This window comes from Myodes glareolus, chromosome 19 (assembly GCF_982192425.1).
Source record: "Myodes glareolus chromosome 19, mMyoGla1.1, whole genome shotgun sequence".
Classification (NCBI taxonomy): Eukaryota; Metazoa; Chordata; class Mammalia; order Rodentia; family Cricetidae; genus Myodes; species Myodes glareolus.
In genome coordinates, this window is record NC_142044.1 from 34,103,348 (window position 1) to 34,127,318 (window position 23,971).

Genomic DNA, 23,971 nt, shown 5'->3' on the forward strand with positions numbered 1-23,971 from the left:
AGATCTCAATCCAAGCAAATAAAAATATAAGCAGGCCTGGCAAAAAGAAAATTCATACCCAGACTTGAACGTATTGAAGCCTACAATCCATTAAAGAACCGCAGTATGTCTCCCCACTGACCTCGCATGAACCTCAAGTCCAGAATCTAATCGGGTGCCCAGGAGTCTACCTGCCACAGTCTTTCCACCACCTCCCACTGAACTTTCTTGCTCTCTACCCATGCTTCCCATCCCTGTTCCTAGGCTGCACATCACTTTGTTACCTGACTTGCTCAAGGTTGCATGTGACCCTGCCCTTTATTTCAATCATTAAACACTCACTGTGAAAGCTTGCCACACAATTTCTACACTGAATAGTTGGAGGTGTTCACGTTTTTAGACAGCAGAGACTGAGCCACGTAGTCAAATGCACGGTAAACTTTTAAAGAGCAAGATAGCCTGATTCTCTGGCTTTGGGATTATTTGTAGCATTTAAATGAGGATTCATTCTCCAGTGTGTTCAGGTCTAGAGAACAAACAGGTATTATGAGACCCTTGGCCTAACACCATGACGAAGCTGGGCATGAGCACTCACTGGGGCTCCTGGACGGCCGGGGTCTCCTGGGGCTCCAGGTGATCCGCTGCTACCCTGGTGGGAGAAACAGAAACGTTTATTCTGCCAGTTCTCCGTGTCAGAACACCACCAAGCAGGGCACTGGAGCAAACTTGACTGCAGGTGGACGACTTAATTACACAGGCTGTTCTCACTCGGGCTGGCAGGGCTCTCTGAAAACCACTTCATTTTGCAGAGGATGTCTTTCAACGTGCAAAAGGAAGCCATGATATTTAATTCATAGCGTGATTGTGGAATTAAATGAGTCCGTGGGCATGAAAAGGCCTAGCTCACTGACTGGTGCCCACTGCACGGCACAGTAAATGAGCAGGACCAGCCTCATTCATCCTTCCGTTCATCTTTCAAGTCGCAGGCTGGGCTATGAACAAGGCAAGCATGTAATGCAACTCAGCTCAGGAATAGCTGCTTCCATCGTAAGGCGTGCCTGAGGAAGCAGCTCTGCCTGCTCTTCTCATTGCAAGCCCCCTCCCCTAGGGCATTTTCACAAATGCAATGAACGCATTAAAGCACAAAGATACAGGGGGCGAGGGTACACACTGACTTGTTTTGTCATGCAGTTAGGGATTAAAAGGATCACAGGTTCTAGAACTGATGGTCTTCAATCTAGCATTCTCTAACTTGACAGTCATTTTGAGCATATTTATAGTTTTAGAGAATACTTCTTAATAAGATTTCTCACAGTGGCATTCACCTGTAATCCCAGCTGTTCTGAGGGTAGTTGTGGGTGGGTTTCAGGAATTCAAAGTCATTCTCAGTTACACCATGAGTTAGAAGTCAGTTTTAGTTATCTGAGACCATTTGTCAAAGTTAACGCACACACAACAATCCATTATAGAGTAAATATCAGGAAGCTGAAAAAGTCTCCTAGATACCCACCCTGTCTCACTCCCAAATAAACGCCTAATGCCTAAAATGCACAGCTCAACTCCTTCTGCCCACCAGACTTCCCATGGGACGCTCTTGCTGTACTCGGCTCACATCCCTGTCCTGAGTCTGTGACTTGTGGCTCTTATATCTCCAGCACGTAGTGAGTGACACACACTAGGGTTCTCTGTTTAAGGGGAAGACTGACAGCATCACAGATATCCACAGTGTTAATCCCGAAAATGAAAGATTTGGATAAAGTCCTGTAACTGTGAACTGTGTATTCATGAAGGTGTTAACATCCCCAAAACTTGATAGAATCCACAACCTTCAGCTGACCCTGGCCAGGAATCTCTTACATTACACACCCTCTTATAAATCATTCATTTTTCATACCAAATGCAAATGTCATTGCCGTTTTACATGTGGGGAAACACCCCAGAGGGAAGTGGAAAAGCTGAGTTCTGAGCATAGTCGGTACTGGCCATCCCATATTGTACCGCCCTCGTTAAGCATGTGTCTGCAGGTCAGTAACCAGAAACACAGTCTCTGTCTTTTGCCTAAAATGTGTCCATGGGACCACGGGTATTCAAGCACCTCATCGCATCAGATGCACCCAGAAACCATGTAGCATAGCTAACCTTAGATCACGAGGAAATCAAGACATAGAGGAAGTCCAAGCTCTGCCCGGGATCTCAGCTAGTGAGTACAAAAATGGAAGCCCTGAGCATTCTTTCTGATTGGCAGGCACACTCAGACCTTCTAGTGAGTGCTGCCTGCTGCCCCTCCCTATACTCCCTCCACCCACCAACCCATCTGTGTCTCTCTAAAAATATGTACTTTGGCTCATCCCTATGGAAATGATATCTCTCCTGCTTCTTGCTCTAGTCCTCCTTTGCCTCTGAGGGAGGAGGAGGGCCACCAGACAACAGCACATGGTGCCAATGCTAGTTTTGGTGGCCACCTGTTCCCTGTGAACTTTGGTGTTTTGATGTTAGGACTAGGTCCTCTCTGAGGCACAAAACTACTCTATCTATCTATCTATCTATCTAACTATCGATCTATCGATCTATCACTCCATCATTTATCTATTTACCATCCTCTAGTCCCTCTGGCCACTATGCTGCCCATGAATGGAGGATGTAGTCCCCTTCCCAAGCTTCTGTTCTCCAAAGTTCTCTTCAAGCCCCTTCCTCCAGGACAACCTTTCTGTCAAGACAATTGAGTCCACAGACAGTTAAGGTAGGGTCTTAAACTTCAGACTCTTGGACCAGACCGCTTGAGTCCAAAGACCGGCATCAACTACCGGCGAAATATATGATATTGGGCAAACTATGAGCATCTCTGCATCTTCACCCCTTGTCCTTGCACAGGCAGATTCATACCATGGTTTCATAACTCGGAAGTCTTGGGAGGAAACCAAATGAATGACATCTGTGCTTTGTGCAATGAACACCCCATATTTCTCTGAAGCCGGTGGCGGTGAGACAGCAATCACATGAGTTTTTACCCATCCCTGTATGACTGTAGATTTTTTAAAAAGCAAAATGGAAGTTTGGGGGTTATATACACATATATAATTACCACAACATGAAAAAAATTGATCTCCAAATATGATCATATGGAAGAGAGGGTACTCAAACACCATTGACACATGTTGTGCCCAACAGTGACCCCTGAAGCATGCAGTGGAGCTGAAAAGTTCACATTTCTTAGTAATCTCCTAGCCATCCCACTGTCACAGCATGGCACATGACAGACACATTAGCAATGGCACTGGGCAAATGACAGCAACAGGTATAAAAATGCCACAAGCTGAAATGATCCACGGAATGCCACACTTGCCAATGGCCACCAATCGCTGCACTGGTTCATGTGTTTGAAATGACACACTTTCAATCTTTGTTTTAGAGTGCACTTTTATTTACTAGAAGCAAAGTTTACTGTTCATAGTGTGCTAAGTTACATGCACGGCTGCCTCTCGTGGGTCTCCCAGGCTTTCCTTTGTACATAGCACTGAATATCCATCTACTTCCTATCTTTGCTCACACTCTATGGATTTGCCTAGGTGTATAATGGGAATGAATAAAACCCCAAATATCTACCAACATGTGGGCTATTAGGTTAAATTCACATATTGAAATATTAGTGCCTAGGTCCCTGGAATTTGAATTTGTTAACAGAATCATCAAAGATGTAATCAGTTATGTCAGCTTATGGGAATAGTAGGTTAGACCCTTAATTCAATAGGACTAATGCCTGAACATAAGGGGAATTTGGGACACATGCAAGAGCACATGCACACACAAATACATCATATATACAGGAGGAATATTCCATGAAGACAGAAGCATAGATGGAGTGATACCTCTCTAGGCCAAGGATTGTTATTATAGTCAGTCAACCCTAATATTGCTGCTGTGAGGACCAGCCTTCAGCAGGTCAGATATTGAAGGAAATCCAGAGACACAGTGAACTAATCAATCAACTTGACTTTTCTATCTGAGGGAGCAAAACTTAATTCTCTGGGGCCAGCAAGGGTGTCAAAACTTAACTCTCTAGGGGTGGCAAAAAAAAGGGAAAACACACACACACACACACACACACACACACACACACACACACACACATCTCCAACATGTCAGAATCTCTCCTAGGGTGCTGATGAATGGCAAGCCTTTAGCAGATCAGAGACACTGAAGAGGAGATGCAGAGCAGGCAAGCTACTGGACAGACAAACAGACACACGAGGACTTTCTATTTTCTTATTCTTCCTGTTACTTGTTCTACTGTATTCTTTTTCTGTTCTGTTCTTCTACTGTTTTTCCCATCTGTTCATTCTTAATTTTCTCTTCTAGCTAACTTTATTTTTCCCTTACAGCTTATATACCCCAGACAAAACATCTTTCAAGCAGTAGGAAAGCTACAATGTGGTTATATTCTGTTTTTCAAGTGAATGATTACAATGAATACAATGTTTTATATATCCCTTTTACGATTAAACATTTCACATATTACAGATGAAAAACACAGTGTCCCAAGAACCCACATATATTCATACCCAAGCAACTTGTTATATAGATTAAGGATGTGGAAGTAAGCAAGGTATTTTTCTAAGTCAGTTCCCTTACTGGTAGGCTGCATTTTCTGGTTTCAAAGAAAGGACAAATCATTTTATTATTTATCTTAAAACGTAATCTAACAAAAAAGTTTTTTTAAAAAAAATCACAAATCTAAACTTTTATTTATGAAAAAGTCAGTCCTACTTTAAATCCTTAGGTTACACCCACCCAACAAGAGTATATATTTATCAGGAAGCTGAGGGCAAAAATAGGTATGAGGAATTAATCATCACCTTTGATCATCAACCCATCTTAGCAAGAAAGGTACATCAGCCAGCAATAGCCAGGCTGCTATTGTTCCTGTTCCCTGACCTCAACAAGTCCCTTGTTCAACGATTAAAAGTGTGTCTTAATAAACTTTAAATTGTTCCTGAAGACTTTCCACTTCAAGGCCATTAACGAAAACATATTAACCTGACCTTACTAACAACTCTACATCTGAATTCTTTCTAAGGGTGGTGGTTGAATCATTCATCTGCTACAGCAGCAATGGTTGGAAAAAGTCAATTACTATCATTGTCAGTACCAGTAACTCCCCCAGCGAGAGGCTAGGAAACCCCTGAGAGTTTTCATACAACCCACAGACTATGAGAAATGTGGTGGCCATGAAGGCAGCAATCAGAACTATGTTCAATAACAACATGAGTTCCTCAGGACACATAGTCCTCATGGCTTTGCCTTCCAAGGCTTACTCAAGTGTAGCTTTCCCAACCACACAGTGTGTTCACTGAGCTCCAATGCTGCCTATTGGTCCCCTCACATGGATGCTGGCACCCTAAGAAGCTAAAGATGCAGGTATGCTCTCCCTCATAGCTGGTACCTAAATTTTCCTCTCTGGCCTCCAGAAACAAAGGCAAATGTCTCTATAGAAACTACCAGCTGGGGTACTTATAGGAAACTCAAGTGTGGCACATAAAACTATATAATAGCCCCAAACTGGAAGTATAACCGCTCTTGGAATCCCTGTGGGAAGACTGTCAGTGAGTTGTCTTGGGGGACATGTAGGAAGGTTCTTGGGACAAAGGGCAGTCAGTGGTTGATTAGCATCCTCTAAGACACAGAACATCATTTTAAAGCAAAGCATGCATCTATACCAAGGTAAAACACCAAACATCATCATGGTAATAGCTTGGTTGAGCTGTGAAGCAAGTTAATGTCAAAGAAAACTCACCGGTGGGCCCCTTGGTCCTCTGGGACCCTGTGGTCCTGCAGGTCCAGTGTCACCCTGGAACAGAGAGGAATCATACAATCACAGAGTTACACATCAGCTGGCAAAGGTCTAATTTGGACCAGATTTCACCAACAGACACAGGAACCCAGCATTGTATCCAAACACTTCCTTTTGAATGCCAAGAACTTCAAACATGCACCATTTTTTTCATTCAGATGAAGGATGCTTTTCAATTCACATTTGTAAATGAGTAAGTTTATTTACTGATGTAGACAGAGGTCACCTGTTTCTCTGGTCATTTAAGGCAGTCAGATCGCAAACCAAGAAAAGTCAAAAATGGCAAATTCACTAGATAATAACCTAGAACCATTTGTGCCCAAGTCACCACAGTATGAAACCACAGTCTGCCACCCATCAGCACCACCCCACACAGCGTCTAGGGAAGCCTCACAGGCCCCACCTACTAAACTGGTTTTATAAGTATGTCTTAGGTTCACCATTGCTGTATTGCTGCGGGAGTACCTTCCGCTGCTTCGGCCAATAGTCGCTGAAGCACGAGCCCACAGTGCTGCGGGAGCGCCTTCCTCTCCATCAGCCAATAGCTGCTGAAATACCAGCCCACTGGGGCGTGGTATATTTCTCTTTAAAAGAAGAGCGGCAAGCCTCGGCTCAGCCTCTTGGTTCCGGCGCTTGGTTCCGGCTCCTGTTCCAGCGACTAGGTTCCTTTCCTGATGGTTTATGTGCATGTAAGTTTACCCCTCAAAATAAATACCCCTTTAAAACATAACTGGTGTGGGACTGATTCGCCATTACTGTACGGTGAAATACCATCACAAAAAAAAAAAAAATCCAGAGAGAAAAGAGTTTCTCTGACTCTTCCTTATCACAGTTCATCATCCTAGGCAGTCAAGCAGTCAAGGTAAAATTGATGCAGAGGCCATTAAGAAGTCCTGGCTGCTGGTATGCTCCTTATGACTTGCTCTCCCTGCTTTCTTCTAGAAGTCAGGACCACCAGCCCAAGGGCAGCACCACCCAAAATGGACTTGGCCCTCACACAACCAGTCACAAATTAAGAAAATTACCAATAGGTTTGTCAACAGCCCAGTCTTAGAGAGACGTTTTCTCAACTGGGGTTCCTTCCTCTTGGATGACTCCAGCTGTGTCAAGCTAATACAAAACTAAGTAGGACAAATTGTTGGGGAAAAAAAAACAAAGGAGCTAGATTGACTTTCCCACATGATTCCTTCTAGATCCTTCTAAGGAGATCCAACAAACAGCCAATATGCTACAGCACCCAGAGAAACAAGAGAAGTCTATATGCTACAGCACCCAGAGAATCAAGAGAAGTCTATATGCTACATAGGTCACTAGGGAGCAGTATAAAGATCTAGAAGGAGACCATTCGTGGACCTCAGGACTGTGTCTCCATGCTTCCAGCAAGTTTCCCACTCCTAGGAGATCAATCTCCATACCCAAATGTCAGGTCACGTGATAAAATGCCATGTACAAGATAGTCGAGTCTTGGGGAATGGGCATAGAGGGTGAGCTATAAATAGTGGATCCAGAGTGGCTCCTTGTACCTCTGAGTCTCTTCATGACAGCGTTTTCATTTGTGCCTTCCAGAGAAAACCTCTACCTTCTCTGTCCTGCTTTCAAGACCAAGTAAAAGTGAGAAACAGCTGAGATGCCTAAAGTAATACACAGCCCAAGAGGCAAGAACTGTTACTGCTCCTGATGGCTGGCGGTGGCTTTGGTGAGGGTGGTGGTAGTGATGATCAAAGTGCTAGAATTGGTGATGGTTTGATGGCAGTGGTGGTGATAATGGTGATGGTATTAGTCACAGTAATGGTAGTAATGATGGGGGATGTGGTGCCGTAGTGTTGTTGATAATGGTGGCAAACACAGTGGTGGCAATGGTGGTGGTGGAGGTGAAGACAACAGTGTGGATCTCAAATGATGGTAGAGAGTTTGAGGGATTCATATTTACTAGGAACACCAAAAAGCTCAAGAGATGGAGAAATAATTTGTGGGAAAACATTAAAGGCCTTTCAAATAATGTAAGATAGATATAGTGGGTCCACCATCTGACACTAGACATATCAAATGAACCCAGAAAAGCCTCTGTGAACTGTGAGATACAGGCTGACCCCAAAGATGGAAGAAGCTCAAGTCTTAAGGAAAACCAATTATGTGTCATTCCACGTCCTTCACAGAACTGCCACCTGTCACTTTGGAAGGGTTCCTAGGTGTCCCTCCCGTGTTCTCTCAAGCACTGAAGGTCAAAGCATCCCAACTTACATCTTTTCCTGGAGATCCTTCCCTTCCAGGGGGGCCAATAGTCCCAGGTTCTCCCTAGAAACAAAAAATTGCAGTTAGGAACAGGACTGGTTTAGATATAGGCCACCACAAATAAATACATAGTATCTAAATGTGTGGGAGAGATACAAAGCCCCAGAAGGTTGACAGACAGAAGTGACCTCCCCCCCACACACACAGTATGAGTCTCTGAAGCAGCAGAACTGGATTCCAGGAGAGTGAGTGGAGCCCTAAGTGCCTCCCCAACAGGAAAGGCAGGAAGAGCACTGTATGGGTTGAACCTGTTGAGTCCCCTGTTACCTGCTTCTCTCTACAGCTTCTGTTATGGTTATCCACAACATTCAAGGAATCCTACTAATGATCCAACACTCCCTTAAGTTTGGGGCATTTGGAAGAGGCAGTTATTAGAGAATAAGAAAAGGTTCAAGGTGCTACCCACCTGAGGCAAGGCCTGTGTGTTAACATACACACTCTATGACCTGGGAAAGTCACCCATGACCTCTGACCTGAGTTTGCTCCACTGTAAATGAAGCCTAACACCATGGCTTGCTTCACAGGGCTTAGGGGACATGTGAGCAGCCCACACAATATAAGCAACCTAAACTCAGGTTGCTTTGGCTAATTTGGCTGCATGTAATGTTGGGCCCAGAAGAACCACTGACAAGATTCGAACCAAGAGATGAGATGGTGCTACCCACTATGATATCAGGCCAGCACATCTACTGTTCTTTCCTACATAGAACAGCAAGGTGATGCCCTGCAAACTGTGGAATTTTCTCCCCTCTGAGTATCAGCTCAGAGTCATCTACTTACCCTCAGACCAGGTGGGCCAGGATCACCTGTGTGTCCCTTGAAGCCCTGGAAGAAACATGATGAAGTTATGACTCTACCAAAGAATAGGCTGGGCAGCAGAAAGGCAGAGAGCTTCAAAGACGTCCTGAGTCATCCCATCTTCTGGTTGTGGCTTGGCCTTTTGCTTGCCACCCATGTCAGGGTGCCAGGCGTGGGTAGAAGAAAATCAGGGAGGAAAATCTTCTCTATGGGGTCCTGCATTGTGTGGTGTTATAAGCATTAAAAGTGCTCATTTCTTAGCCTTGAAGCCCTGAAACATGGATTCTGTTCTCACCATTGTACAAAGAAACCCAAGCTCAGTTCTATGTATCACTCAGACAGTGAAGAGGTACCATGATTCACACACATGCCGATCTGATATAGAGGAAACCTTTCCATGGCCATTCTCAACACAAGGGGGACAGCGAACCCAGAGAATCAAATTACCACCTGGCTGCATCTACCAGGATTCACTCTGGTTTCATCTCCTGATGACGTGTGAGCAGATGACAATACAACCAAAAAGCAGAAAGCTCTAGAGTGAGGCCGTTCAAGGAGAACTTCATCTTAAAAAGCCCTACCGGATATTACGGTCACAACTGAGAAACGCGGCTTGTACATCTCCGCCTACCATGGCTAAGTAGAATGTAGTCTCTCTGTCCTTTAGAGGATGGGAGAGTAGGAGTAGGTAACAGAATGTGGTCCCTCTAGTACCAGTAGAGGCAGTGAGCGGAGAACCCCAGTCTAAATGGATGAAAATTTCTTCAGCTAAACCTGGGCTTATAACTGGGTCTCAATGACAATCTGTCTAGAAACCACACAGGAAGCTGTTAGGACACCGTAGTCATTGACAAGGAAAGAAGAAAGAGGGAAATGAGGAAGAGTGGGATGGAGTCATCTAAGTTTTAGATTCATAGTTTCAACTATTCTATGCCATGCCAGCAGCAGAACGGGTTTTGCCCCTGGATCCCTAACATCACTATGGGTAAGATAATAGAATTATTGTGATGCCTAGTCCTCTCTTTCCAACTGCAGAGGCTCCCTGGGCCTCTGTACCTGATGCGCCAGGGCTTACCATGGGCTGGGGGCACATCAGGTCTCTGCTCTCCTTGGCCGCTGTGGGACTCAAGGGTTTCACTTCTCTCTGCTAGGATTCAGTTTCCACACAAGAGCATGAGGATGACACCCAGGTCTGTAGAGACGCTGCTTGGAACGAGTAGAGCAAAGCTCTTCAATAACTCAGAACTCAGCAAGGTTCTGGTACCTTCTTTAAATGACCGAATTCCAGGGCCAGCTGACTTCCAAGAGGGGACTCTAACTTGCTCTCATTCCATAAACCCAGGACAAAAGCCCCAACTAGGGGAGCTCCACACTGCCAGGTACTGCTACTATTATCTCCGTTACATGGAAGAGGAAACAGGTCCAGAAGCGCCTCCTCCCCCGCACACTTTTGGTCAATAAATGACAAAGGGAAGGACCCAGATAAATCTCTCTCCAAACCCACACACCACCCTTCAGAGCTTTGCTCTGGCTGAGTGAAGCCAACCAGAGCAACTTGTCCTCTTACACCAGTTCATATCTACATTGCATCCCTTCTACACTGCATCCCTGCTACACTGCATCCCTTCTACACTGCATCCCTGCTACACTGCATCCCTGTTACACTGCATCCCTGCTACACTGCATCCCTGCTACACTGTATCCCTGCTACACTGCATCCCCGCCTTGAAATTCCCAGGGAGAAGAGGGTCCAATTCCTAAGTCAGGATGCAGCAAATGCATCTCTCCAGCTGACAAGGTATCCCTCTTATTCTTAAGCCAGGAGCCACCTGATGAAACTGGACCTTTACTCACCAGAACCACTTAGTTAAAGAAGAGACTGCCAGCCACAGTCAGCAACTGTTGGCCATATTTAAGATGCCTTAAGAAAGGATTTAAGGGGATCATCAATTTAAAGTATGTTTTGGAAAAAACAACCAGTCACTGATTCATGGATTTAGTCTGCATAGGCCAAAGCCTTCATCCCCACACCCGGGTTCCTCCTGCTGCACTAGGGAGAAACAGGGATATTGGGGAAAATGAACATTGATTTTCATGTTTTGTTTCCTTCTTAATGAATAGTAGCCAGAGGATTTATTGATTTTTCAAAAGAAAAATAATGCAAGAGAACAGAAGCGGTGTTTCAATCCGTTACTTCTCGGCAGATAATTGGATTTCAGGAGTTTCATTAAACAGCATTTTTTAAATTAAGAAATATTAAAAAATCAACTGCATGAAGAGGTAAAGCATTTAAAAATTAAAATCTAGAGAACATTTTTATTATTATAGAAAATTACCTGTATTTAGTGCACTAATTAGAGGTAGATTTAAAGCTACAACCCATATAACCATAGATGTTAGACATAAAGTAAGAAACCAGGGAGTGGGAAAGATCTCCTGAGAAAAGGAAAACAGAATAAATACATAATTATGAATTAATGGGCTGGAGTTGATGGGACTGAAATGGAAGTATTAAAGGGAGGGGGATGAGTAAGGGCATATGGGGAGGGACAGCTAAAACTCAGGGCCATTTGAGAGGTCATATGGAAACCTACTACAGTAGATGCTTCTTAAATATACATGCGTGTTATAATATATATGTATATATATGCTTCTTAAACGTGTGTGTGTGTGTGTGTGTGGTCTCAGGTTCTTGACCACTTTTGCACCAGCATATCATGCAGGCAGGACGCTATAGACGGAAGGTTTGTAACCACCTTTCTCCTCTGGTGGTGTGCAGAGCACCTTCCAGTGCCACACTAGGGGTGAAACTGTATATATGTGTAAGAAATCTCAATGGAATCACCAAATAATGGAGGAGACAAAGCCCCAAGTAGATGTCTCTTACCACTGAATGAAATCTCCAGTAGCAGAATGGGCTATATCAAATTGAACTGTTAGCCAAAGAGACCCCATGGACACCCTCCAAACATCCCAGGCTATTGCCAAGGCTATGGGTTTCTCTCCACAAACTGATGATAAGGCCCTACTTCTGAAGAAGCCTACACAACTCATTGAACATGGAGAAGATTACCTAGTGGCTGCTTAGAGCCTTTGCCCCCACTGTCCATGGTACTAGAAGGTGCTCCTCTGGTGGTGACCAGAGCAGAAAATGGTTACAAACCCTTCTGCCTACAATGGCATCCTGCCTGCATGGTATGCTGGCACAAAAGTAAGAGCAAACCCATGCCTAATACTGCTCAGGTGGCCAAGAACCTGAGATTGTGTAGGACACAGACCTAGGGGAAAACCAAATACCACTGTTCCGCTAAAGGAACATAGCAATACAATGATTTCAAATGACATTCTGTTAGGCTCATACATCAGAGTCTTGCTCAGTCACCACCAGAGAAACTCCCTCCTGTTGCAGATGGAAACAGAGAGATGCACAGAGAGGAAGAGACCTTGACACATTCAGTCCCCACCAGGCTCAAGGAACATAGTAGAAGAGGAAGCAGCAAGACTGTAAGAGTCAGACGGGATGGACACCTCCAGGGAGACAAGGCCGTCTAGACACAACAGGGCTGATACCCATAGCAGCTCACAGAGACCACGGCAGCATCTAGACGGCCTCCAGAGGTCTAAGCCAGATGGAGGCGCAGTGCTAAGATGGGAAGTGAACACAAGCCCCCATCTCTAACCCAAAAGCTATCTCCAGCTGGCAACCTTTTTTTCAAACAAAAAATTAGTTTTCTCCAACGGAGTCTCAGTGGATAGACACCACATTTCAGGAGAGCCGGGCCCAGCAGTAGATGACCAACATACAGCAAAATCAGGGATGTTTGGAGGGGTTTTTCCCTCACAATGCTTTCTGAGCATTAATAAATAAATAAATAAATAAATAAATAAATAAAATAAAAAACCTTATAGGTCCTTTTCTTACATATTATGTCTTCTGATTTTGTGTTTTTATGAAATTTCCATGTGTATCTCTGCATCTTCAGGTGTTTCTTATTCTCTCTCTCTCTCTCTCTCTCTCTCTCTCTTTGGTTTTACCCTATTCCGGCTTGTTGTTTGGGGCTTTTTAGCTGCTTGTTTTCTAATGAGAGGGGAAAAAAAAGGCGTAGATTTGGGTGGGTGGAGAGACAAAAAGGGTCTGAAAGAAGCTGGGGGACGGGAAACTGAATGGAATTTACTGTATTTTTAAAAATGTAATTTCAATTTAAAAAGGCAAAATAGAGAAGCTATAATTTATTCGAGAAATAAAAACTTGGTAATACAGTAAACGCTGACTGTCCTTTATTCTGTTTCAGAATCAGAAGCAGATGATTTTCTTCTTAGCACCATGTGTGCCTTTCTTTCCAGTATCACCATCACTATAGTGTGTGGTTAGCTGGATTTACACAACTGGAAAAAGGGTTAGAAAGGGCGCTACAGGAAGGGACAGGAAATATACTTCCGGTGCAAAGTGCAAGCATGAACAAGGCCTTGGACTCCCCATTCCTGACATTGCAAAACTCAGCATGGTGGCGTGTAATCCCAGCAAGCAGAAGGGAGAAGCAAAGCCAGAAATTGAAGGTCATCCTTAGTGACGTGACATGAGTTCAAGACCAACCTTGATCTACATGAAATCATGATTCAAAAGCAAGTAAAATAAATAAATAAATAAAATATTAATTAAAAAAACCCTACAGTCAAAGCAAACAGAAATACAGAAACGACAGAAATGAAAACAAAACAACAAATATCCACAAGCAAACAAAACATCCTCTTTCCCTGCAATTATTCAGAGTAACACTAACTAGCCTGAGATGGCTTACAATCTAGGGGATATAAGCTAGAGTGACCTTCAGAGAAAGCACAGCTGGTCACACAAGCACGAGCATGCTGGACAGACTTCAAGAACTCAGAAGGCCTGCATACTTTCCTGGGGACAGCAGGGACCGGCACTTACCTGCGGGCCTCTGGCTCCCTCTGTTCCTGCCAGGCCTGGCTCTCCTGCCTTGCCCTGAATTGAGGAAGAAGAGAGTCAGGCTCCCATCTTTATGATCTTCAGATGTGTGGCTGCCTGCCCTTCACGCCACTGCGTTCCCACATACCACTGGTCAAGCAGGCGATCAGCCCTGGCCCCCGCATTCCTAATGTATTTCCTGTAGCCCAGCCTTTACAGTACATTCAGGCCTGGTGTGTTCCCAGCTCTTCTGCTGTGATGACAGTGTAAACCTTATCCCCGATTAACCACTCAAGGGTCCCTTCACTGTCAGAGTGCTCTGTCCTGATGAGAAACTACAAAACCATTTTAGTTATTACTGACTCGATTCACAAAACCACTTCAAGGCAGCTATGAACTATTACATTTTTTTTTTCCGATAGCCACATTGAAGATCAGAGCAGTTTTATTTTATGAGACTTCTAAGGACAAAGCTAAAGAAAACCTCCGCTTCCCGTCACACAGGCAGAGGTTCTGCTGGGGCCACCAGTGGCACCACTTACAGGGGCCTGTGATCTGATTTACACAGCCCTTTCCACACCCCATGCTCTCAGATACAAAGGAATACAAGGGCATTTCTATACAGAATTACTGCCTGCACTTTGGCATAACCCCAGACAAAACCAAGCCATGAAGAAATACTGCTGAGGTCCAGACAATGGCTCAGAGGTATGGGGGAATGTGCAGAGGAAGAGGTGAAAGGGCACTGTTTGATGGACAGCTGACCCAGTTCTGGATCGTTCTTCATGGTAGCTTGAGAATGGCCCTCCCTGAACACTCTGCACCTCGTTTTGACACAGAGTGAATTTTGAGGACTTACATGGGGTTCATATTACAAGAGAAAGGAAAGGGAATGAGCCACTCTTAGATTTAAGGGGAAATATCAAACAGATGCTAGGGAGAAAAGACTGGCTTTCATGTTCTTGTGGATTTTCATGTTTCTTGTGGATTTCTGGCCCAACTTATCCAAATCTAGTTGTGTGGTGTTGGGTGTTACTTCCTCAGGCATCTGTTTCTGCAGTTTTAACTCTCAGATGGTCCACCCTTATAGGTCTTGACTTTGCCACATCATCAAGATGATTGTGACTACTAGTTCAGTTGCTAACAGATAAGCAGCCAGTATCAATGAAGAGTTATCCCTGCCTCAGACATAATTAAAGTGTGCCTGGAATGACGATGGATCCTCACTGAGAACCAACAGAAGATAACTCTTAGGAAAACCACAGGGGTAGAGGGAGGTTAGGTCATCTATTCAAGGACACTCAGCGAGGGTTGTAATTGAAAGGATAACTGAAACTGTATTTCATCCTAAACAACAATAGATGTTCAACTATATCTTATTAAAACGTTAAAGAATTCAGAGGGTTTCATATCTGTTATCTACACAATGCTATCTATACTCCGAAATGTTCCTCCATCCACTGGGCTATCATCTACCTCTTACCTGCCCATCTATTTCTCCATGCATGCCCCTCACATGAGAATGGGTCAAAGTGGAGAAACTAACTACTGTCACCCTTAGACATAAGGGCACCCAGTGCAATGTAATATGCAGATAGTCTCGGTGTGCTCCCAGCAGCTTCTCAGGGGACCCACAGGAGCCTGGGTATCAGCTGTTTCTAGAAGTACTACTCACCAGCCCGTCTTTTATGACCTCTCCTCCCCATGGTCCATTTGTTCCCTTACTCTATGGACTCCACTTTGTAGGATACTCTCCTGACATGAGAGCCTCTACCTCGAGATCTCAGGGCATCTCAGACTCCACCCACCCAATGACAACTTCCTCCTAACACAGCTCAGGGTAACAGACTATCAGGATGACTCTGTAGTGAAACTCCATAGCAAGCTGAAGAGTTCAAGGATACATAACTCAGGGTCTCAGAGTCCCACTATCTGTCCACTATCGGTCCACGAGAACTGGCTACCTCCCATGAGATCCGTGACTGCCTGGAACAGGACTGGTCTTGTATCACAATGGCAGTCCCTGGAGCAGGCATTCAATAAACTGATGGAATGAAGACTAGAGACCCTGCACTAGAGGGACAACTTCTAGGGACGAGGCTCATTCAGCACAAAGGTGGATCCTAGCTCTGAGATCTGAGCACTGAGTTCTGTGTCAGCCTCGGAGACACGATTTTCATGACTTCACTCAGCAGCTGGAAAACCTTGGTCCAACTATTAGCCTCTGTGTATCCCGTTTCCTCATCTGGGGACAAAAAGAGCATATGTAACTCTGGGCTTTTCTGGGGTTTAAATTGGAAAAGGAGTGAAAGGCTTGCTGCTCCAGGCACTGGGTAGTCCCAAGAATGCTTCTCAATCCTTATGCACCCCTTCCCAATCCCTCCATCTCTGTCTGCTATCTGCCTCTTTGGGCAACTCCATAGAGCATCCCTCTTTGTTCTCCCTGGGAAGGCTCTTTCTTTTCCCCTCAGCAGTGAGCCTGGGCTGCTGCAACCGACAAACGGTATAAAATGATGAAGAGGGTGCTTCAGGCAAGCTGTGTAAGATTTGGATTGAGTCATAACAGTTTACGGCCAACCAAATTAAACAGATCATGAGCTCTGCTAGGAAAAACTTTTATGTAATACCACTTAGCGGCTGCAAAGGCTCCACAGTTCTGACCTCGCCAGCAGTTAAAACAGGGCAGTCGCAAAGAGGACCTCACTAAAATAATTAAGAGTTAGCAAAACCTGGTGCGCTGCGCATTTTTCACCTCATTTGATCTCCAACTTCTAGCAAGCTGGGATATCACCCTCCATCTCACTGAAGAATTCTGAAGCTCAGAGAGGTGATTCGACTCGCCAGGGGTTACACAGCTTACGAGGAAGAATGCCAGCTAGCATCTAGAGCCACTTTGTTGCTGGGACTGGGCACAACATGATTTAATTTCTTATATTACATTTAGTTCTATCAATAAGTAACACATAAAGATTGCTTTAAAATATTAAAAGAGGGACTGGAGAGATGGCTTCTTTGTTAAGAGCCCTTGCTGGTCTTCTGAAAGATCAGAGTTTTGTTAGCAGCAGCCACATCAGGCAGCTCACAACTGCCTGGAACTCCAGTTCCCGGGGGTCTGATGCCCTCTTATGCCCCACCCTCTGGCACTGCACAGTCACTGTACACATAAACCATTGCAGGAGCACACACATTTATTCGTTAATTAAACTGTCTATTTAATTCGTTTGAAAGATAGAAATTGTACCAGTGAGATGTCTGACAGGTAAGGGTACTTGCCACCACGCCTGACAACCTAAGTTAGATCTCTGGGACTCACAGGATAGAAGGAGAGAACTGATTTCTGCAAGCTGGCCTCAGACCTTTGCCTGTGCGCGGCACAGACATACCCAGATCAATATGCAAATGCAATTTTAAAAAAACACTTTTAAAGAAAAGTAACTAAAACACCATGGGGTATAAAGTCACCCACATGTTCCCTTCATGCAGAACGGTCCTTCCACGGGTGGAGCTTCCACTCTTCTCAGAGCTGCCCAGTGTTCTAGTAGATGCACGCCTGTTATGTAAGCAGACAGACGTGGGGAGAAGCCAGGCCTCTCTCTCCCGCAGCCCTTTATCTTCCCTACCATGTGCGTGGTTTGCTTGAATATTGTTTTGTTTGGTGGTGCATGGCTTCCCTGTGCTGGAGTGGACCCAGGGCCCTGCATGACCAGAGAACACTCCACTGAGCCATACCACAGCTCTAGATTTGTGAAGACAGAAGTGATGTCAGAAACTGTGGAGCCGTTATCATCATTTTAAGACCCTGAATCCAGGCAAGAGAGGTCCCCAAGCCTTAGGAAAGGACTTTGAGGTCATGGGTAATTCATGCAGCTATGGGACCACCAAAGATAGCCTTAGGAGTCCTGCATCTGTCTACCTCACTGGGGGTTCTAATGAGTGTCATTACAGAAAAATACAAGCAACAGCAAATGCCTGTGGGCCAGATTTAAAACATGAAGCTGGGGAGCAGCTCTCAAGACCAGGAGCTAGTATAGCTCACTTGCCCCAAATTCCCTTCCATAGCCACAGGGCTGAGGCTACACAGGTAGTAAAATACAGTATGGAAGGACGGCAGACCTGAACTCAGAAATTCTGGGCTGTCATCAGACCATTGTATGACTTTAGGCTGGCTAACTTCCCAACCTAAATAGTTTCTTATTTCAGTTGCAAAGCAGAGTGTTTTCCTTGTAGCACTATGAGAAGTAAGGACAGTGGTACATAGGTCATGATAGTGTCGGGATCATTGGAGCCCGTCAACATCCCAGAGGTGCTGGTGAGAATGGGTGGGTTTGACGGGCGGGTAAGTGTAGAGTCCCTTACCGGTTCTCCAGGGGGACCTGGCTTTCCATCTCTGCCCTGTTTGCCTTCTTCTCCCTGCAAGATAAACTCAACTACTTAGTAGGTCAAGGAAGATTAGAGAGAAGGAAGAGCAGACACGGAGGCAACTGTGAGCGCCCCTCTGTGCATCAGCGGCTTTATGTTCAGTTAGCGGCCCACGGGCATCTTCCCCAACTTCTGGAGTCCAGCAGAATCTGACCTCACTGGGAAGCAGACCCCTTTGCAATTGCACCATGATTCTTATTTATCACCCAACGCCCCCACTTTGTTCCTTACTGTGGACCTCTTCTATGAGTAAGTTGACTAGGGTGTAGGTGGTGAGAGAAAGAAAAAAATCACACAGCAAAATACTACTTCTCTTGAGACATTATGGGGTGCAGGGAAAGAGGGCCGAGATTGCTTGGTTCTAGAAAGTCCAGTGATGTTTTACACGTCTCTCGACAAAACCAAGCTATGAATCTCTCTCTAGTCTCTCTACCTCAGTGCTGGTCCCGTCTATAGATGAGAATTCTGCAACCCTGAAGTACACATTCAGGGTCTCAGAAGATGGCAAAGGTAAGACAGAAGAGAGTGTAATCTCAGGCCACTGAATTCAAAAGCCAGTAGCAAAGCTGAGAAAAAAAAGAATTCAGTCAAGTGAGTACTAAATACGACTTGCACCTCTGAGGCATAGAACCTTGCTCTCATGGTGGCTTTTAGCCTAGAAGAAATGCTAAAAGCACCCTGCAGTGAGTTGCAATGCTCAGACAAGCACTGGCTCGGGCCAGTGAGGCAGCCTCACTTACAGGCAGCTGCCTATGAAAGTCTGTGTTTTCTCCACTAGTGCCCTTAGCCTGTAGTGCCTGGGCATGGAGGAGGATGCTGCAGCAATGACCAGAATGTATTGCCTGTCCAGGCTGCTGTCCCACTGCTTGCTTCATTGGTATCTGCTCCCAGCATTATCATGTGAACTTCAAATCAGCCAAATTATAGATCCATCTTCTCTGCAGTTAAAAGCTCAAGGAACATCACGGAAGAAAGAGCAGAAAGACTATACCAGTCAGAGAATCAGGAAGTCTGCTGTGAAATTATATCCCCTAGAAATGAAAGGAAAGCTTTACCACTGATACACAACAGCACAGCAGCGTCTAAACAGGACCCAGTGACACCAATGCACACACTAATGTGGAAGGAAGAAATGCCAGGGTACTCCTACTAGACAAAGAACTACAGGAACCTAAGGAATGCCAGGAAAGAGAGAGAGATCGTCTTCCCTAAGGATGATGCCCCTGACAGATTATCAATACCAAATGGCCAGCCTTGCAATCATATACACAAGCTATACACATATATACATAATAAATCCAAGGAGGAGGAAAACAGAAGACAAAAAATGAGGTATAGAATGTGGCTCAGTGCATATGTCAGTGTACCTGTACCATTCCTAGTACCTGAGAGTTGAGAAGCATCAAATAGTGAAGAAGGGTAACCAGAGGACATTCTTGGCAGACAAAACTGCACATTCAAAGTCCCTGTGGTTTGGAGAGGATCAACTGTGGCAGGAGAGACTATAGTGAGTCCTAAGAGGAGCCAAAAGATTATAAATATGGCTGGAATAAAAGAATGTATGCTGGGGAGCAGGAGGGGATGCTGTGGACATGAGAGAAGGTCTCCGCAGACAGACAATTAGTATAAGCTGGAGATCTCAACACTACTGAGCTGTGTATTAAATTGCAAGGCTCAGAACAAACATTTGTGTGAGGGCATTTTGTAGCACGTATCAAAAACCTTAGCGATAATTACAGTAGAACAATTAAACTCCACTCTAGGGGTCATCCCAAAGGAATCGGAGAACTGATTGCATGTTAAGCTGCCCATTGTATGCTTTAAAATGAAAGAATTGTTTTATGAGACCACAGGAGAACATCACATATAAGGCAGTACCCATTACATGTGATATGAAAATTTTATAAATATGTAACAACAGTGCAGTAAATAAAAACATTTATGTGTCTGGGTGTGTAGAGATACATGTAAGAATGTATATGTTTGTGTAACTATAGAAGGAGAGAGAAAATGGAATATTTAAATAAGAAACTACTCAGTTTTAGCCTAAAAGAAGATTAAGACATTTACAGGTTTCATTCAAATTTAGATGTCCTTTGTAATAACCAGGTGCAAGATTATTTTTTCTCCTAATTTTCTAAAATACCGTAAGTTCCACTAGTGGCCACCTTATGCTATTATGATGAATCTTTTGGGGAGGAAGAGGGAAAAATTTTAAGACAGCATCTCCTGTCTTACACACTGCCTCACCTTCCTAGTGCTGGGACTATAGGTGTGTACCCCACACCTGGCTGGGAATGTATCTGTGCTTGCTAACTTTTCTGATGAGAAACCAGACTTCAAAGTGATACTTACTGGGATTCCTGGAATGCCCGATGGGCCTTGGGGACCAGGAGGGCCTTCTTTGCCCTGAAAGAGTCAAGACATAAAAATACCATGAAATCTTTTGCTGGCTGTCCTGGAAAGAAATCTCACAGGGGGCTGCTCCGTGAGCTAGGAGGAGCTGGTTAAAAGCTAAGGTTGCACCTGCAGCCTCCTGGCATCACAGGCTATGCCCTCCTCAAGGGCTGTGACACCTTCAACAGAGCATGCTCACACAGTACTGGCACAGAGAGACCCACTCTACACTAGAGACTCGGGGAATCCACCATCAGACGTCTGTGAAAGATTTGGAGTTCACAAGACTTGGCTCCAGATCCAACCCAGGATTTGTTCTTCCCCACAGCACAGCCTAGGGCTGTGTTCTGCACCGACAGAACAGCACAAGTGGAAGGCTGGCCAGGAGGCCTGAAAGACCCATGCTTTCAATATTTTCATTGTGTATTTCTCCGGAGATTCCCAAACCTTTCACCAGAAATAGTGACAAGTCATTATCCCCTCCATGAAAGACGCATGGTGTTTTGAGTCTGTTTGGCCGAGCTGCATCAATTGGCATTTTGTTTCCCCTTTTGTTCATGAAGGCCCAGAGCTGCCCTCAGGGCTTCGGCCTCTGCTCGGAAAACACGGCTCAGCTTCCCATCACTCCCTACCTCTGCCATGAGTATGTAGGGCTCTTGATGACTTTCCGATCTCCACCAGTGCCTTTGCAAGGCAAGATTCTGATGCCTCTAATCATATAAAATAGCATAGTCTAAATTCTCAACCTTCCTAATACTGTTACCTTGTTCCGCAATTCCTCATGCTATAGTCACCCCAGTCATAAAATTATTTTCTTTGCTACTTCATAACTTGCAATTTGGGTACTTTTCTGAATTCTAATGTAAATATATTTGCTTTCTGATGGTCTTAGGCATCAGGATACTAGACCCCCAAAGGGTCATGACATATAGGTTGAGAATCTCTGTTCTAAAGGGTTGAGTTTACCTTTAAAATGTAAGTGAAAACAAGCAAATGTGGGTATTTATTCCACATTTCAATGCAGATCTTAAAAAATGGCCCCATCAGGGGACCAAAACTCAGTTCCTTTATCAAGCACTAATTGTACCGTACATAAGCTGCATCACTGTGTTTTAGCCAAACCTCAGCCATGAAGAAGACAGCAGCAACGCATGCTTACGACACAGAGCGATGGTTTACTGACACTTGAGTTTGGTGCAGAAAGGATCGTGCTATATTTTTATCATTGTTAAAAGCTTTGGCAAAATATTCACATATTTCATATGCATGGGAAGTTACTTGTAATTCTAAAATAATACAGAGAATGTGGTATGCCTTTGAGTTGATTTTGATTTGGGGTTGTGCGGTGTCTTTACAGCATTATGCATGATCTGGACACACTGCCTCTCAGATGTAGGCAAATTAGTCAATCCAGTGAACCACAGCGATCATCCCTCCCCCATTACAGAATCTACCACCATGCATGTAAGTAGTACGAATACACTCTATCAAACATTCAGTTAACACGGGAATCTTAAGTACTGATAATGGCACATTCTGGACTACTTTCTAGATGTTCATTGTACTAGGAACCTTAAAATGGAAAAAGTGATCCCAGAAGAGGGTCAGCAATGTCCAGTCCTCTGGCTGTTCTTGTAAACAAAGTGTTGTTAGGGGAAATCCATTCCCTACCAGCATGTGTACTATCTACGCTCATGCTGCCTTACCTGAACTCAGTAGATACAACAGAGAACAGTGTCTCACAAAGTCTGAAAGGGTTTCTATTTGTTTCTTCAGAGTAAAGTTTGCTAAGCCTCGAGCGAAATCATTCACTTGATTCTCAGGTGAAGGGGGCAAGTTGAGAGAGGACTCTGCCTCATGACTCTCCAGCCACCATAAACACTTCTCTAATATTTACAAAGCAGGTCACTTGACCGAGAGTTCAGGAGATAGACACAGTAGACAACACTCTCTACCTAGCCTCTGGTTATATATTCCAGCACACAGAGCCAGCCCCACAGATCTTTCAGAACACCCTGGCCCAGTCTGCGTCTCTGTGATCTCGCTTTCGAGCTGAATGCAAACAAGATGACATGGGACATTTCCCCTTAAGTTTGCTCGTGGAATTAACGCAGTTAAATATTTATTAAGCAACTAATTGAAATCAGGCAGGAAATAATGATTTTATTTTCAAATTAAGTCTTGGCTGTGAAAACACAAATTCCTTGCTGTGTAAAGTGATAGGTATCACACAGCTGTAAAAGATCAATAAAAGTCCCAACAATCTAAAATTCTCCACTCACATTGCTTCAGAGGAGTTATGCCCTCAAACCACTTCTGGTAGCAAAGAGAGGCTATTTAGACATTGTGTTTTATAAAAGTGTTTATAAGAGATGCCATCTGGGGACTCAACATCATACTGATGTTCTTCACGTCATATCAAAATAATGGCAGGTCACTCATATGTTTTAATTCAAAATAGTGATAATACCTAGGATTGTATGAACTGTGTATATCCATAGTACCCAGCCAACATCATTTCACCTAAGAAAACTTCGACCATATCCCACTTTAATATTTATAGTAATCTATCAGGACTGTGGGCAGCCCCAACTGCTCCCATAACTTACCAAGAGGTCCCATGATAGAATCAAAGTCTTATTTAATAGAGTTTAATTCAAAGTAATGCAATGATGTTACAGCTGGGCTCAGTATCTTATTCTCCTCAGGCAAACAGTCCATTAGTTTTATTGGGAAAATCTTTTATGGTCTGAGAATCAATAAAAAGCTGCCTGCAGTGCTTTCTATCCTGGGATTTATGCATTGGTTGCTTCAAACGGATTGACCGAAGGATGATCATATGAAAGGCCATGGGGCTGCTGGTTATTCAAGCTCAGCGCTCCGCGGTGAGCTGGTGTGAAATAGTAGAAAGAACACCAAAGTGATGTCTTCAAATTGACTTAAGTCCCAAGCTGGACATTTATTTTCTGCATGCCTTTGTCTACTGGGCACCGCTTTTCCATGCTGGCAAAGAAGGATGTGGGGTTGCTAACTGTACCCCAAGGGTCCTTCTGTACATGTACTTGCCAGGGACACAGGAGCAGAAGCCCAACCTCATTCTTTGTGACTTTGCTGTCAAGCTTCCTGGTAACTAGTTCTGACTCGTCTGTTAAATGTTGACTGCTTCTCCAGTCTCACTTTCTTTATCCATAAAATGGGTATAGCGGTTCTAGACTTGTGAGGGCCTGACTTGGCAAACTCCATTTAAAAGAAGGGACCTCATCTTAAGCCATATAATGAGCTGGGAGTGGGGGGTGATCTCAGTTCCC

General features: G+C 44.3%; 1 protein-coding gene across 1 annotated transcript in view; it reads right to left on the bottom strand.

Moving 5' to 3' along the window:
* Col22a1 (collagen type XXII alpha 1 chain) overlaps positions 1-23,971 on the bottom strand; it is a 245,719-nt gene that overhangs the window by 17,894 nt on the left and 203,854 nt on the right. Inside the window, exons 50-56 of the mRNA XM_087898834.1 lie at positions 20,622-20,675; positions 18,204-18,257; positions 13,851-13,904; positions 8,900-8,944; positions 8,069-8,122; positions 5,771-5,824; positions 575-628 (exon numbers count right to left, since the gene is read on the bottom strand). Coding sequence (XP_087754960.1) covers positions 575-628; positions 5,771-5,824; positions 8,069-8,122; positions 8,900-8,944; positions 13,851-13,904; positions 18,204-18,257; positions 20,622-20,675 — 369 coding nt within the window. The remainder of the gene's footprint in view (positions 1-574; positions 629-5,770; positions 5,825-8,068; positions 8,123-8,899; positions 8,945-13,850; positions 13,905-18,203; positions 18,258-20,621; positions 20,676-23,971) is intronic.